General features: G+C 47.0%; 1 protein-coding gene across 15 annotated transcripts in view; it reads left to right on the top strand.

Annotated features, from left to right (window-relative positions):
• SNX29 (sorting nexin 29) overlaps positions 1 to 17,687 on the top strand; it is a 630,208-nt gene that overhangs the window by 252,592 nt on the left and 359,929 nt on the right. For all 15 annotated transcript variants that reach the window (XM_063699638.1, XM_063699637.1, XM_055365873.2 and 12 more), the window contains one exon: positions 2,913 to 2,995. In XM_063699638.1, coding sequence (XP_063555708.1) covers positions 2,913 to 2,995 — 83 coding nt within the window. The remainder of the gene's footprint in view (positions 1 to 2,912; positions 2,996 to 17,687) is intronic.

Below are 17,687 nucleotides of genomic sequence, written 5' to 3'. Positions count from 1 at the left end.
TTGGCTCACTGCAAGGCTCCGCCTCCCGGGTTCAAGCAATTCTTCTGCCTCAGCCTCTTTAGTAGCTGGGACTACAGGCACATGCCACCATGCCCAGCTAATTTTTGTATTTTCAGTAGAGACAGGGTTTCACCATGTTGGCCAGGCTGATCTCGAACTCTTGGCCTCACGTGATCCACCCACCTCAGCCTCCCAGCGTGCTGGGATTCCAGGTGTGAGCCACTGCACCCAGCCAGGTGTGATTTTTAGATGGAATCTTAACACAGTATTAAAAGATTTCTTCAAACCAGAAGAAAAGCAGCTATCTGAAACATTTTAGTGCTGGCCACAGAGTTGGAGATGAACAGGGAAGCTGAGGATTGGCCCGACGGCTGGCAGCAAATGGGAGGAGACCTGACCGCCAAACACTGACATGACTTCTGTTGGTCATGCGGCCTCTTAGAAAATGTTCTTCCATGAACTGTTGTTTAGAAATGTCTATAACTGCCTTTCTTTCCCTGATTTTAAGATATGTGACTTGAATTCACATGTGAAGATTGGGAGTAGGCTGGGCTGGGCGATGAGGCTCTGGCTAAAGGAATCCTAGAAAACATGCTCTACAGGCTGGGCGTGGTGGCTCACACCTGTAATCCCAGCACTTGGGGAGGCTGAGGCGGGCGGATCACTTAAGGTCAGGAGTTCAAGACCAGCCTGGCCAACATGGTGAAACCCCCATCTCTACTAAAAATACAAAAATTAGCCGGTCATGGTGGTGGGCGCCTGTAATCCCAGATACTTGGGAGGCTGAGGCAGGAGAATTGCTTGAACCCAGGAGGCAGAGGTTGCAGTGAGCCGAGATCATGCTACTGCACTCCAGCCTGGGCGACAGAGTGAGACTGCATCTCAAAAACAAAAGAAACAAAAAAAAAAACACATGCTGTACAATCCCCATCAGGGAAGATTTTGTCTCCCACAAACATTTTAAGGACTTGTTATTTTGTTTCAAACATTTGTGATTCATGTCACAGATGGAGAAAGTGCAGACACCTGTGGAGGCATCCATGACAGGCTTTGTCTAGGACGAGGGGATAACTAAGGGACTCCCTTGTGGTTTACTTTCTCCAGAGCTTTGGAGATGAACGTCGAGTTCTCAGGTGATGCCTAAGTCTGTGGTAGTGTCTGAGTTTGATCCTAATTTTTTTTTTCTGCCACAATACAGCACAGAGAAGCAAAATACAAAGAAAGTGCTATTGTTGTGGGCTGAGATGTAGTCAGCTGCATTGAAAACAGACACTCGGCACCAGGGATGAGCAGTCTCAAGTTTTTCAACTAAGTCAGTGTTTGGCGTATCTATAGCAGTGGGTGGTATTTCCATCCGTAAATAGACTGAGTGAGAGGCTTACTGTGGTGCATTATTAAGTGAGACGACCAGTCTCAGAAACATTTATACTATCGCATCATAGAGACTCTGAGTGTTTTGGGTTGGTAGTGATTGCCAAAGCATGGAGGAAGGCCTGAAAGGTATATACTAGGTTTTTGCCATTGGTTACCATGGGAAAGTGTTGAGTGGAACAGTAAACAAGGGAAAAAAGCCTTCAAACATTCACACAAAAAGCATTGTGAAGGGTGTATCATCCCCCTAAAATTATTAGGATGTGTGTGTGCACCTAGAGAAATAATAGGATGGATATAAAAATGTTAATGGGGTTTATTTCAAGGTATTGGGGTCTTACCATGTTTTTGCATTTCTTAAGTGTGTTCTGATGGAGTATTTTGCAATGAGCATTTTTTATTTTTATAATCACAGAAAAAAACCCAGTTTTCAGCTCTTCTCGTTGCAAGGAAAGAAAAAATATTCTAGCACATTTAAAGGCACTTAGACTCAAGACCTGAGGTGTAGGGGGTGGGGGCAGAAATAGAAAACGTGTAAGAGGCACCTCCCTCTGGTAGAGCTGGTCAGAAACCAAGTCTGAATCTCAAAGCAGATGGCGAAGAGTCCTTGTGGGCCTTGGGGGCAGGGAAACCTGGGTTCAGATCTTAGTAGTGAGTTTTACTGGCGACCTTGGTCAAACACCGTATTTGTCCAACTCTTCTCCTGTAAAATGTGGAGAATACTGCAGGCTATTGTGCATTTTTCTACTGAATGAAGCATCTTTCCGCTGAATGATGGATGGATGAATGAATGAGTGGATGCATGCTTGGTTCAAAGAGACATATGTAAAGTCTAAATACTGAACAAATGGCAGTTTTTCCCCTTTTGTCCTCATGTTCCATTGTCACCCAGTGTACCTGGGGAGTGAGTTCAGCAGGTGGGGTCCTGTCGTACCTTGGGTTCTGTGTTCCTTAGTGTAATCTTACATGGGGGTGGATGTGGAGTTGGTCCAACTGCTTGTCTTTATGCCGCAATCTCCTTATCTGTAAAATGAGGGTTGTGTTAGTGCTTTGGAAGGATTCAAGGAGATTCTATACAAACACTTGACATGATGCCTGGCAAATAATAAGTGTTTAGCATAAGTCACAGTTGATAAAAATATTAAGAGCATTCCCCAGGGTGAATACACAGTAGTCAGTACATGCTTCTGCAAATGGAGAGAAGACTAGAGTTCCTGACACTGAATAGGCACCTGATAGGTGGGTACCTCCAAACAGCCTAAGCACAGCCTGTGTCTGCGTTCTGAATTTGTGGACACTGGAACCAATTGGTGCTTATCTGTCTCATGAAAGAATAGTTCTTAAAGGCACTCTGCAGACATGCCCAAGGTAACACAACCTTCTCCTGTGATGATCTCTAAACCATGAGAATATATTAACATTTATAAGATGCAAATTGTGCTTTTCTTTACACAAATTCACCACCCACCCCTGCCCCCTCCTGTGGGTTCACATTGTCACTTTTTAAATATATATATTTTTTAACATTCTTGTACCTGCAGAGAGAACGAGGTGCTCAAAGTCCAGCTGAAGAAATATGTAGGAGCTGTCCAGATGCTGAAAAGAGAAGGTCAAACAGCTGAAGGTGAGGGGGAGCCTGAGCCCGGGTTGGGAGGGGCCGGGCTTTTTCATTAACACCTGTACGTGGCACGCAATAGACACTCAATGTGTGACGAGTGCATATGTGAATGGATTAGAATAATGGTGCTGCTCAGCGTTCCAGAAAATTAATCAGGTGGAAAACCTGATGCATATCCCTGCAACTTGCATAACTAATATTGTAAGACTCCCTTGCTAGACTATTAGCAACAGTCTTATTGGTTTGTGTACTTAGAGAATTTTATGTCCAGAGTCTTGAGACAGTTGCATGGCAGTGAACCTTGTGGTATGATGAAGTCAGAGCAGGCCATGGGTGCAAGCAACAGAAAGCCAAGATGTCAGAGAATCGGAGCGGTGGACTTAGGCTGATGAGGTTCCAATTCCAGCTCTGGTTAAGTTTTCTAATCTCTTTGCACCTCAGTTTTTTCATCTGTACAATGAGATTGGTTGACAGCACCTACCTCATGAGGTAATCCATGTAGACGTCTTAGCATAATGCCTACCATAGAATAAATGCTGAATAAATTTTAGCTATTATTATTATTATTATTATTATTAATCAGAAATTCCAGTAGACAGAAGAACAATCATGAAGATCTCGCCAAATGAGGTGGGGCCATCTGCTGCTTCTAAAATCTCCTAAAATATTTCTCAGGGCAGCCTGAAGAAAGGATCTTTAACTCTGGCTGATGTGTCTTGCAGCCCTCAGCCAAAAGACCATAACAAAATTTCCTTAAAGACAAGCTCATAGAATGTGGACATTTTAACAAATGGTGGGTGTTCCCCACATTCACATGTCTTTTTTTTTTTTTTTTGAGACAGAGCCTCACTCTACCGCCCAGGATGGAGTGCAGTGGCACAATCTTGGCTCACTGCAACTTCCACTTCCTGGGTTCAAGCAATTCTCCTGTCTCAGCCTCCCAAATAGCTGGGATTACAGGTATCTGCCACCATGCCCAGCTAATTTTTGTATTTTTAGTAGAGATGGGGGATTTCACCATGTTGGCCAGTCTTGTCTTGAACTCCTGACTCCAGGTGATCCGTCCGCCTCGGCCTCCCAAAGTGCTGGGATTACAGGCATGAGCCACTGCTCCCAGCCCACATGTCTTCAGAGTCAACCAAACCTGCACTGAATTCATGCTCACCCACGACCACCTGACCCCTTGGAATTATTTTACTATACGTACCAGGACATCACACCAGTGTCATGAGAGCATTGTGAGGATTTTCCAAAACAGTGAATTCAGAGTTTCTAGTATGGTACCTGGCGTATAATAAATGGTTGTTGTTTTTTTGTGTGATGGAGACAGGATTGGAATCTGGCTATGGCTTGTTTAGTAATAGTATAAAGATGTGAATGTTTTTGAAGCTTGTATATTTCTTTTGGTTCCTGTTTGATCAGGATCAGCTTATTGGTGATGCTATTTGGTAACATGCCTTGCTTCATTCATATTTGGGTCAGTAACTGTGGTCATTCTGGAGTTGTCAGTGCAGAATTAATCATCTTTCTCTGTGGGCTCATACCCTTTTCATACAGATATTGCTATTATGGCCCTGAATTCATCTCATTATACAGAATTATTTATATGTTGGTCTCCCAAGTTTTTACATCTCATCTCTGTTTCCCCAGCAACTGGCTTTTTAGTCATTCACTACATTCATTACATGCTTGGAATGAATAGTATTTGTCTAGCCCTTTACAACCTTTCCAAGCAAGCTCAAATGTACTCTGATTTGACTCAGTAACCTTGTGATGAGTAGGTATTTTTCTGTTATTTTAAAGTTTGTTATTAGAGGCTTAGGAGAGCTTATGGGGCTGGTATATGTGTCTGTTCTGGAAATGAACTCACGCATTTTTCTCCAAACGTCTGGTTCTTTGCATTATAAAATTCTTTTAACTTTACTGTGCAGAGGAATTGCCTGGGGAGCCCATTAAATATACCTCTTTCCAGGACACTGCTGCTGGGAGTTACTCCAGTGGACTTAGGATGATGCTCTAGATTTGCACGTCTAGATAATGTGACTAACGCAGGTGACCTGTGGACAGCACCACCACCTTTTGTGAAATCTACAAGTTACTTACACAGAACTTGGATTCAATACAAAAAGACCATTAAAGTCGGGTTAAAAAGAAGCACCACTGGGCTTGCTTTTGATTTGAAAACCTCAGCGCTACACAATGCATTTCTAAGTAGGACAATTTTGAACCTAATTTGTAGGTTCCATATGCCCATTCTCTCCAAATGGGCATATGGAACCTACAATGTACAGAATGGTTTTTCATAGCAGCTGAAGGTCCATTTCCCCAGACCGATCCCGAGTGCCCTGAGCCACAGCTGGATATGAGCCATTTCCGGATGTAGTTGCGACAGCTCTTACGTGAATTAGAGCGGTTACGTACGTATGGCGACTCCACCTAGCAGCAGTCTCTTTCTTCTGCATTATTACATTCTTGTGTAAAAAGCCTCCAGGATTTAAACAAAACAACTTAAAATGAACTTTTAGAATAGACATTGACAACCTTTAATTTTACAGGTATCAAATTTCAGATTCCCACCCTTTTTTTTTTTTTTTTTCCCCCTCCAAGAGAATCATTATTTAAGCACCAAAATAAGGACTGGAATTTGGGTGGCTTCATTATCTAATGGAAAGTTTTTTTTGTTTTATTTTTCTTCCCCGAATGTGGTCCAGAAGTGAGGTTGGGTTATTTGCCTCTCAAGTGCTGTTTTTCCTTGGTGATGTCAGATTTGCCGGAAGTTTACACTTTTATTTGCGCTTTTGAATCTCTCACCTCAGGGCAAATTCTTCTTGCTCTTCCTCCAGCGTTAGAACCCTGGTGCAAGGGCTGCCATATCTACCAGGAACTTGCCTGGCAATTCCACTTTGTTGTAACTCTTACTGGTCATTTGATTAATTCTGTTGTTAATGGTGTTGGACACCCTTTCTCCTCTCCACGGAGCCAGTGTAGGGAAGTTTGACTTATGAAAGCAGGAGATCACTTCAAAGAGGAGGCGATCCTCCTCCTCTCCTTTCACTTACGAGAGCAGGAGATCCCTCTGAAAACTCATGCTTTCATATTGGGCTTATTGCTGAAATTTGAAACAAGATGTTTGCAAGTTGGCTTCCTGCCTGCAGAGAGGCCCCTTGGCAGCTCACCGAGGGGTCTGGGGAGAGCAGGTGCATCACTTCAACCTTAGGGTTGTGTGGACAAGACTGGCTGATTAGGAGTGGGCTCACATTAGCCACTGTCAGGTGGACTGGTGACGTTGGAGGTGACATTTCTGAAGTTGTGTAGCATGGCCCCGCTGTCAGGTGGACTGGTGGCATTGGAGGTGACAGCTCTGAAGTTGCGTAGCATGGCCCTGCTGTGAGGTGGACTGGTGGCATTGGAGGTGACAGCTCTGAAGTTGTGTAGTGTGGCACCACTCTCAGGTGGACAGGTGGTGTTGGAGGTGACAGCTCTGAAGTTGTGTAGCATGGCCCCGCTGTCAGGTGGACTGGTGGCGTTGGAGGTGACAGCTCTGAAGTTGTGTAGCGTGGCCCCACTCTCAGGTGGACTGGTGGCGTTGGAGGTGACAGCTCTGAAGTTGCGTAGCATGGCCCTGCTGTGAGGTGGACTGGTGGCGTTGGAGGTGACAGCTCTGAAGTTGTGTGGTGTGACCCTGCTGTCAGGTGGACTGGTCGCATTGGAGGTGACAGCTCTGAAGTTGCATAGTGTGACCCTGCTGTCAGGTGGACTGGTGGCATTGGAGGTGACAGCTCTGAAGTTGTATAGTGTGGCCCTGATGTCAGATGGACTGGTGGCATTGGAGGTGACGTCTCTGAAGTTGCGTAGTGTGGCCTTGCTGTCAGGTGGACTGATGGCATTGGAGGTGACAGCTCTGAAGTTGCATAGTGTGACCCTGCTGTCCGGTGGACTGGTGGCATTGGAGGTGACAGCTCTGAAGTTGCATAGTGTGACCCTGCTGTCAGGTGGACTGGTGGCATTGGAGGTGACAGCTCTGAAGTTGTATAGTGTGGCCCTGATGTCAGATGGACTGGTGGCATTGGAGGTGACGTCTCTGAAATTGTGTAGTGTGGCCTTGCTGTCAGGCGGACTGGTGACATTGGAGGTAATGTCTCTGAAGTTGTGTAGTGTGGCCTTGCTGTCAGGTGGACTGGTGGCATTGGAGGTGACGTCTCTGAAGTTGTGTAGTGTGGCCTTGCTGTCAGATGGACTGGTGGCATTGGAGGTGATGTCTGTGAAGTTGTGTAGTGTGGCCCCGCTGTTAGGTGGACTGGTGGCATTGGAGGTGATGTCTCTGAAGTTGTGTAGTGTGGCCTTGCTGTCAGGTGGACTGGTGGTATCATTCTTTGGGTGTGGTCAGTGGCTGCATGTTCAGCTGGGGGGCTGGCCACTCTGATGTTTCCACAGCAGGGATGTTCTTGTGGAGGTCTTTGCTGTAAAACAACCATCCTAGGCAGTGGGCTTCTCTTGGACTCTTCCCAGGAGCATTTGCCTGACATGAGAGCTTGCTCTGTGTACTGAAGAAGAGATTCCCCTGCTAGGATTGGCCACATGTGACTCCAGAGAGACATGGGTCTGTCTGTGTCACATGGCTTGAGTGACTTCCCCATCCACATGTAGGTAGTGAACATCTGTGTCCTCTGCACTTGCTCCAGTTTTTACTTGACCAGCATCCTCCCACACTGTCAGTCCTGTGATGTCGGTGGCTTCATCCTTGGCCTGGCACTTGACCTTACCTGGATGGCTCTGGCTAGATCTCAGGGCGTTAGTACACAATCAACAAGAATTCTTGCTTTCCTGTTAGGCTGGGAGACTGGGGCCGCTGTAGTCAGCTTGTTTCCACATGGAGGTTGGGAATGAGGCCATCGCACAGAAAGAGCAGCTGAGCTGAAAGGCAGAGAGAAAGCGAGCTCTGATCCTGTCTTTAGAGCCCCTGAATCCAGCTGTGCCTGGTGTGACAGTCCTACTCTGGACTTTTTGGTAATAGGGGCAGTCATTCCGCCAGCCTCCCCTGCTCCTGTTATCAAGCTTGATTAGTTTTCTATAGCTCATGTGTTCTATAGCAAATTATTACGTCTTTCCTGGATACAGGCCTGTTCATCCTTGTAAAGGGCGATTATTTCTGTGGAATTGTCTTTCCAAGTACAGTGTCTGCTCCTGTGCTGTAAGGCTTTTCCTCCTACCTCCCCTCTTACTGGATACTCCACTGTCATAACTGTTCCTGGCCACCATAGCGTAGTCCTGTTCCACAGCAATGGATTTTAAAGCCACGAGCTCTCCTCGGCATCCCCATTTAATTAATCTGCCGTCAGCCCAGGGAGAGAGGGAAAAGGAACAGACCATTGCTAGTGGCCATCAAAATAATCGGCAGCAAGGGCAGGAGACTGAGTGGGAGGAACTTGACAGATGAGGGAGGCTTGGGAACAATTTAAAAAGTTTGTTCTCAGAAACAAGCAAAAAATTGGGAAGTCATCAGCCTGTCTGATGTGTCGTGTCTTTGCTGCTGTGTGGTGTGCTCGGGGATTCCCGGCTCCACACCCACATGTGCTTCGTGCTCTCACTGGGGTGTCAGTTTCCCTGGGGTGAGTCCAGCGATCCCCAATTCCACACCTGCGTGTGCTTTGTGCTCTGGGGTGTTAGTTGCCCTGGGGTGAGCCCAGCGATTCCTGGCTCCACACCCACGTGTGCTTCATGCTCTCACTGGGGTGTCAGTTTCCCCGGGATGAGTCCAGCAATCCCCGATTCCACACCTGCGTGTGTTTTGTGCTCTGGCTGGGGTGTCAGTTTCCCCGGCCTTCCAAAGAATGGGTCAGGGCATTTTCGAAGGCTGATTCAGTGAAGTTGGATAGTCGTGGGCTAGATGATTCCTAGAGCCCACAATTTTTCAGGGGAACTTGCAGGGTAACTTTTTATTCTTTTTTTCTGAACCATTGCAGGCTTCAGGGCATCCCTACATGCACGGCCTGCTGTTTCCACTCCCATTGTGCACAGAGGCAAAGATGTCTTTGTTTGAGGCAGTCTTCGGCTGCAAGGAATAACAATCCACCAAAGCTGTCTCTGTGTGTGTGTGTCCCAAGTGGAATAAACATGGAGCCTCATAAATCCCGTCACTCTGCTGTTTACGGTTCATGGTTTTCCAGTCCTGACTTTTTGATGATGGCCTTCAGTGCTTGTGATCTGGCTCTTCCCTAAGTTCCAACCTCATCTCCCACCACCCTCCCTCTTGCTGTCTCCACCCCACCCACGCTGGCCTTTAGGCTGATCCTCAAACATGCCAGGCTGGCTCCTGCCTCAGGCCCTTTGCACGTGCTGCCCCTATGCAGGGACGCTCTTCCCTGGTCTCTGTGTGGCTGGTTCCACCTTGCCATGCGTGTCTCCATTCAGATGCCACTTCCTCTTGACTGCCCTCTTACTTTGTGCCGCCTCCCTCATTCTATCTCCGACTTTTCATCACAGCACTTATCAGGCCCTCAAAGTATCTTGGTCATTGATTTTCTTGCTTGTTTCTTCCAGGTGTTCCACCTTGCACTGTACAGCCCACAAGAGCAGGGATGTTGGCATGTCTTTTCCCCTGCTGTGTTGAAAGTGCCTGCACAGTGCTTGATCCATGACACGTGCTCTATAAATGTTTATAACATAAATGAATATAAATAAAATAGGAGCTGTTGGATCTCATGGCCTTTAGTTGATTCCAGATCCGTTGCAGCTGTGGAGAGCCTAGTAGTGGACAAATTCATAGACCTTTCTTCTAGTGCCACCCAAATAATGTGCGTCACCCCCATGTAACTGCATCTTTCAGTTGTGCCTCCAGCAGGATTCTCCTGATCGTGTGTGGTTTTTGCTTTTAGTGACCATGATTAGCATGTGACCTTGACCCTGCCCTGGTTGCATCATTCAGAGCTCTTGTGATGACAGGAGTCATACAATCTGATTTAATCTGTCTTAAGCCAAATACAAGAGAAGTCCAGGAGTATCTGCGTTCAGGGATGGTTTGATCCAGGGTCTGAAACAATATCATGGGAAGTTTTTTCTTTCTTCAGTTTCTCAACTCTGTTATTTTTTCATTGCTGGGAGTGATGTGTTGGTAAATGTCTAACAAATAGCTCTCAAAAAAAAAAAAAAAAAAAAAAGCCCTGATTTAGAATGTTTGCAGATTTCCGTGGTGTTGTAAATCCTCCTTCTATGTCTGATTCCAGACTCTGCCAACACGATGTCTCTGTTTGCAGAGTTGGAAAGAGACGCGCGCAGTTAGCTCCCATGAGTCAGTACACGGGCGCTCCCATCCCTCACTGTGTGCTGGCCGCCTTCTCAGCCAGGTGTTCTCCTTGGACTGGCAAGAGGTTGCCAGCAGCTGTAGCTTTAGTCTTTCTAGCAGGCCCAGCAGGAGAGGAGCTTCTCTCACTGTCCCGTCTTTCCATCTCTTCACCCCACAGAGCAGTGGTTCCTAGTATTGGCTTTTAATAGAGTCACTTGGGAAATTTTAAAAAATCCCAATGCTTGGCCCCACCCAGACCAAAAATCAGTAGTGGGAATGAGGTTTTTTTTTTTTTTTTTTTTTTTTTTTTAAATTCCAGTGTGCAGGTTGGAGTACAGTGTTTGGAACCACTGCCTTGGAGGATGTCACTTTTCAATTAATATGAAGTTCAGGGTCAGCAGATATGCTACAAATGTGCTGACACTCTCTGATTCTTGGCCAGCAGTTGACCCTGTAAATTAATCAAGGTGCACTTTTCTTGTTGAATCCAGATTTAGCCTCAGAATTTGTCTCTTCATGTAGGTACCATTGAGATAAGACCAGGGAGGCTAGGCCAAGCACGGTTGCTCATGCCTGTAATCCCAGCATTTTGGGAGGCCAAGACGGGTGGATCACCAGAGGTCAGGAGTTCAAAACCAGCCTGACCAACATGGTGAAACCCCATCTCTACTAAAAATACAAAAATTAGCTAGGTGTGGTGGCAGGCGCCTGTAATCCTAGTTACTTGGGAGGCTGAGGCAGGAGAATTGCTTGAACCTGGGAGGCAGAGGCTGCCGTGAGCCAAGATCCCACCACTTTACTCCGGCCTAGGTGAAAGAGTGAAACTTTGTCAAAAAATAAAATAAAAAGCAAAAACCAGGGAGGCTCAATGGGAGCTGTTCACCACCACTGTGTGAGTTAACCCAGTGCCTTTACTGTGCCCCAATCCCTGCTCCCGCAAGAATCCGCTGTGGGTGTTAAGTGTATTTCATCTCCGTTCCCGACCCTTCCTGTTCCACCGCAGTGTCTCGCTCTCGCTGCTCATCACAGAGCTGCTTTGCTGTTACGTTTGTCTCATGTGCCCCCATCACAAACACTTTACGACCCCTCTCTTGGCTCATCCAGTCTCCTTTCCTAGAAACTCCGCTTCCCTTATGCTTGCTCAGGCCAGATGTTGCATTTATGGTAAGATCCAGCTCTTCTCCTGTCTCCTGAAAGAAATCTAATTACTTGGATCTTTCAATTTCCTAAACCCCTGTGGTGCTTGCTTGGAGCAGTAAGCAGAGTCTGGCATTTGCTTTTTGCTACTATGGGCTATTCTGTGGTCACGCCTTGTGTGTGTGCTCTGTCTACTCTGCTAGACTGTGTGACCACATAAGGGGTAGGGTCTGGGACTTAGAAACGTGCAGGTTTTTTCTTTTTTTTTTTTATTAATCAAGTACACAACAGGTGCTTAATAAAAATTTGTTACTGGGGTCCATCCAAGTGACTTTCAGGAATGATTTCAGAGTCACAGAGATGTTGATGTAGATGGAAAGAGCATTCCCTGAGAGGGAAATAAGTTTGGGGAAGCAGCATTCCATACCACTTAAGAGCGGGGAGATGATTATCATTCTCCTTTCTGCCAGGAGTGACCACAGCACTCTGCTCACATTCCATGGGTGAGGGCGAGTCATACAGGCCCACCTGGGTGCGGAGGGGTCTCGGAAGTGTTCTCTCTGGTCGGGCAGCTGCTTTGCACAAGAACTCTACCCAGTGGAAGTGGGGAGCATTGAGTTTTGGTGGCCGGTCGGCCAGCTCTGCTGTCCCTGCTGGGGCACTCAGAGGTGTGTGGTCTCCGTCTTCTCATTCATTTGTGTGGCTCTTCAGAAAGAGCTTACTTTGGGGTTTGTGCTCTTGGAGTCTCAGAAGGAATGCCTGATAGGTTGTGAGGGTCTATGGTAGGAAGGGTGTCCAAGAATGTGCTAGCAACATGTCTCTCAGATATACTGAGTCACTTGGCTGGGTGTGGTGGCTCACGCCTATAACCCCAGCACTTTGGGAGGCTGAGTCAGGATGATTGCTTGAGCCCAGGAGTTCAAGATCAGCCTGGGCAAGAGCCTTCAGGGAGCCATGACTGTGCCACTGCACTGTAGTCTGGATGACGGAGCAAGACCTCGTCTCTACAAACAGTTAAAAAAAAATTGGCCAGGTGTGCTGGTGCATGCCTGTAGTCCCAGCTCTTTGGGAGGCTGAGGTGGGAGGATCGCTTGAGCCCAGAAGGTTGAGACTGCACTGAGCCATGATCATGCTACTGCACTCTAGCTTGGGTGGTAGAGTGAGACCATGTCTCTTAAAAAAAAAAAAAAAAAAAAAAAGAGTCACTTGTTACTCGTTTATTTCTCCATTTATGGAGATCCTTGCACTACTAGGTTGCACCTTGGAAATGTACTTAGCTTTGTTAGGGGCTGGTAGAAGGTCTGTTCTGCACGGGTACATTGTGGTGTCATTTACATTGGAGGCACCATTTGCGATGGAGGGACCATGTTGTAGCTGCCTCTTTCTGTAAGGTGCTTTTGGCTTCTCCTGAAAATCTCGGTTTACTAATGGGAAAAAGAGGGCTTTAGAGAAATTTAGTTGTTTACTGACAAATGGGGCAGGCAGGTATTCCCTGTGAAACTCACGGGTTGCAGGGGGGTAAAGTATAATGTCCTAACTCTGTGACAGTTTGGAGCCTGGAGAGATGATGGGCAGATTGTGGTAGGATGATCTCAGCTCACTGTAACCTCTGCCTCCTGAGTTCAAGCGATTCTCCTACCTTAGCCTCCCAGATAGCTGGGATTACAGGCGTGCGCCACCATGACTGGCTCATTTTTGTATTTTTAGTAGAGACGGGGTTTTGCCATGTTGGCCAGACTGGTTTCAAACTCCTGGCCTCAAGTAATCTGCCCACCTTGGCCTCCCAAAGTGCTGGGATTACAGACATGAGCCACTGTGCCTGGCTTTTGAGTGTTCAAGAGTTTGAGTGACCACCTGCTGTCCTCTCACTATCCAGCTCGAGACCCCTCATTTCTGTTTGGACCAGATCCTGGTGGGGCTCAACGGCTCCATGGCTGGGACCTGTAGGTGGCTGAAGGGATGCTCCTGGGCCACCAGCTGCATGTCTGACTGCTCTGTAGTCTCATCAGGACCGCTTAGGAGACGTGAGACCAGCAGTGGCCCCAACTGTCTGCTGCTCAGCCCTCCTTGGTCAATAGCACGAGTTAGACCTTGCCTAGCTGCTGCTCTGCACTTAAGTCAGGCATTCCTTATTTGTGTGTTGTCCTTAACAAGGTGGCATGACTTTAGGACGCTGGCCCTCTGTTGTTGTTGTCGAGCCTGAAGACTCGCTTCGTAAGAGCCTGCCCATCTGACTCTGTGTGGGGCTGAGAAGGGTAGCAGGTGCTGGCGGAAAGAGCATGGGCTCTTGAGACAAATTCGTTTGGGTTGAAGTCCTGTTTCTGTCTGTGTGCACGTGGAACCTTCGACATCGGGTACCTTTTGTCTAATCAGTATCCATTCCCCCTTTCCTGGTAATCTGTTTTTTCTTTGGGGAACCCTCTGTCCAGCCCTCAGTCCATGTGGTTTATGTGGGCCTGTCATCCCCCTACGTCGGCTACTTGCCAGGCACACTGGTTCAGGGTGTGTGTGTGTCTTGGTCAGAGCCAGCCACTGCTGTCACAGTGCTGCTGGGGTCTCAGAGCAGGAGGCGCACGCCTTTACTTGCTGGATTTGAACTGGAGAGGCTGGGGCTGGGGCTCCTCTTTTTGCACTCAAGGGACTCAGACGTTCCCTCCACTTTTTTTTTTTTTTTTTTAAGACACAGGGTCTTGCTGTGTTGCCCAGGCTGGAGTGCAGCTGGACGATCATAGTTCACTGCAGCCTCAACCTCCTGGGCTCAAGCAATCCCTCCCGCCTCGGCCTCCTGAGGAGCTGGGAGCACTGGTGTCCACCATCACTCTCAGTGGGACTGAGAAGTCTTGCCTGAGAATGGAGTTGATGCAGAGGAAGGAAGAGGCAAGAGACAGAGAAAGTGAATCCAGCCAGGCCTGAAGCTCCCTCTCCCTCTCACTCCTCCACTGCGGAGCTTCCACCACCTTTCTGGTCCCCCTGGGCTTGTCTTCTTTTTTCCAGCTGCATCCTTGCTTCAGGTTGTAGCCAAGGTGTCCTCACCTGCTGGCCATTTTCTCTCACATGTTCCCTCCCTCGCTCGTTCCCTCCCTACCTCCTCTTCTCCCCTGTCTCTCCCCTCCTCTCTCTCTTCTCTCTTGTTTCACTCTGCTCCAGTCTATTTTGTATTTGTTTGATGGGCTGAATCTCAAGTGGCCTTTACCTTTTCAGATACTAAGTTTGTAAACAGGAGACCTCATCGTTGCTCTCCCCACTGCTTGAAATAACTGCCTTCTGTGCACTGTTTTCACCTGCAACCCTGTTTTGAGGAGTAATTGAGAGAATTAGATGTAAAGTTCCCAACACAGCCTTTGGTGCAGAGTGAGGCTTCATAAGCTGTTTTTCCCACTACCTCCCTCACTTTTTACACAGACTCCAAAACCCCTGGGTGGTTTGGGAAGTTAGGTTGTTTGATTTGTGCAGAGTACAAGATCAGGGCACCGTTTCATTCATTCAGCCAACATTGATTGAATACTCCTTGAGTACCAGGCACAGTTCTGGGAATACTTCAGGCCCAAGGAGACTCCTCAGGTTTAGTGGGAGAGATGGACACTAAACATATAAACAAGCAGGTAATTTCGAATACATATTCTGATACAGCCCAACCTTTTCCCACAAGGCCTTGTAACCGTCTAGAGAAATCCCTGGCTGACAGATAACAGAAGCTCTGTTCATTGGGTACCTGTAACGTGCTGGGCCCCGGGGTAGCTTTCCCTGCAGCTTTTTTCCTTCTAACAGCTCTGTGATGATGGGGCTGTTGCCTCCATTTTACAGATGTGAGAAACCAAGGCTCTGAGAGGTGGATGTGCTGAAGCTCACTGTATTAGTCAGGGTTCTCCAGAAAAGTGGACCAATATGGGTGTGTGTGTGTGTGTGTGTCTGTGTGTGTAGACAGATTGAGATTGATCGATATTTTAAGGAATTGACCCATGTTATGGTGGCATCTGTCAACTCCAGAATCTGCAGGGTGGGCCTCTAGGCTGGAGACCAGAGAGAAACTGATGTTGCAACTCAAGTCCAAAGGCTGTCTGGGGGCAGAATTCATACTTCCTTATGAAACCTCCGTTTTTTTTTTGTTTGTTTGTTTGTTTGTTTTTTCTTCTTAAAGCCTTCAGCTGATTGGATGAGGCCCACTCTCATTGTGGAAGATAATGTGCTTTACTGATTAAACTGTTAATCTCATTTAAAAAATACCTTTACAATGACATTTAGACTGGTGTTGGATGAAATATCTGGGTACCGTGACCTAGCCACATTGACACATGAAGTTAATCATTACAGTCATCCACCTAGAAAGTAGCAGAGCCGAGATTCCTACCCAGATCTGTCTGTTAAACCCATGCTTTCACCAGTGCTTCTGCAGTTTATTCTCTCAGACGTGTTCTAGGGATAGTGTATATTGCCTCTCCTGGGCCTCGGTGGTGGTGTGTGACGAGCTAGCCCAGAGACGCCTGCCTATGTGGGGCAGCCTCTGTTTGACTGGCTAGCATCTACCATGTACTTTGTCCTGAGAAAAAATGAGCCATGTTCGCCTTTTCCCCCAGAGACTGAAAACTGATTGTGTGCCATGAGTCACATGGGGAGCCAGGTTAGAGTGGGAGGGACTCGGAAGTGGACATCAGGGTTGGCGGAAAGCAGAACCATTGACTTTCTGCTTCTCAGGAGCAGGGCTGTGTGTAGACTGGACCTGCTCTTTGTCCCTGAAGGCTCCTTCGTCCATGGTAGACAGAAGCCATTGCCTGGAAGAGGAGCCTGGGGAAGTTGTTAATAGAACTGGAGCGGGAAAGGCAGGCACAGAGCTTCTGGTTGAAGGAACCTGGGTCCAATCCCAGCCCTGTCATTTACTAGCTCTGAGCTCACGGAATAAGTTGCCATCTCTGAGCTTCAGTATTTCCATTTGAGGAGTAAAGATAATATATATTTTATATATGTTTGTAGGCCATTTGTATATCTTCTTTTGAAAAATGTCTGTTCTTGTTTGCTTACTTTTTAATGAGATTATTCATTTTTTTCATGACTGATGTGTTGGAGTTCCTTGTAGATTCTGGATATTAACCCCTTATCGGATGTGTACTTTGCAAATACTTTTTTGAGTGGAGAAAGAAAACGTGGTATGTATACATCATATAATACTACTCAGTCATAAAGGGCTGGGCGCTGTGGCTCATGCCGGTAATCCCAGCACTTTGGGAGGCCGAGGTGGTTGAATCACCTGCGGTCAGGAATTTGAGACGAGCCTGGCCAATATAGTGAAACCCCATCTCTACTAAAAATACAAAAATGAGCTGGGCATGGTGGCATGCACCTGTAATCCCAGCTACTCGGGAGGCTGAGGCAGGAGAATAGCTTGAATCCAGGAGGTGGAGGTTGCAGTGAGCCGAGATCGTGCCACTGCACTCTAGCCTGGGCGACAGAGTGAGACTCTGTCTCAAAAAAAGAAAAACGCAAACAAACAAACAAAAACTACTCGGACATAAAGAATGGAATACTGTCTTTTGCAGCCACTTGGATGGAACTAGAGGCCATCATCCTAAGTGAAGTAACTCAGGAACAGAAAAATAGCACATCCTCTAACTTATAAGTGGGAGCCAAGCTGTGGGCACACAGGGGCATATAGAGAAACATAAGGGACATTAGAAACTCTGAGCGGGAGGGGAGGCAAGGGATGAAAAACTACCTATTGGGTCTAGTGTACATGTTGTTTGAGTGACAGGTACACTGAAAGCCCAGACTTTGCCACTACACAGTTCATTCAAGTCACCAAAAGCCATTTATACCCTTAAAACTGTTGAAATAAAGGAAAAAAAGAAAATTAAAAACAACATTGACTTTATAGAATTGTTTGCAGTTTAAAAGTGATGACACACGCAAAGTAGCAGGCAGTGGTTGGTGTTGTGGGTTGGAAATGCATTTAGGAGAGTGTCCAGGCTGTGGAAGGTCACAGCACATTAGCAGACACCTGTAAATTAGTTTCTCCAAGTGGATGAATAATTAAGATGAGAATTGCAGAGCAAACCTTTTCAAAAGCTTTTCCATCCATTACCCTGACAAAACAGTATTTGTGTGAGTAGCCAGTTTCCTGACCTTTAAGTAAAACCCTGAACAGGCAGCCCCAGTACCCAGCTATGTGGCCACCCCAAATTGCAAGGTGGGCTGGGAGACGTGGGGCTTATTTGGCAGATAAGGAAGGAGCGATGAATACTGGGTAGGCAGCCAGGAGTCCCTGCTTCTTCTGGTGGCCTTGTTGGG

Source organism: Gorilla gorilla, chromosome 18 (genome assembly GCF_029281585.2).
Source record: "Gorilla gorilla gorilla isolate KB3781 chromosome 18, NHGRI_mGorGor1-v2.1_pri, whole genome shotgun sequence".
Lineage (NCBI taxonomy): Eukaryota > Metazoa > Chordata > Mammalia > Primates > Hominidae > Gorilla > Gorilla gorilla.
This window is presented reverse-complemented; position numbering and strand designations above follow the sequence as displayed.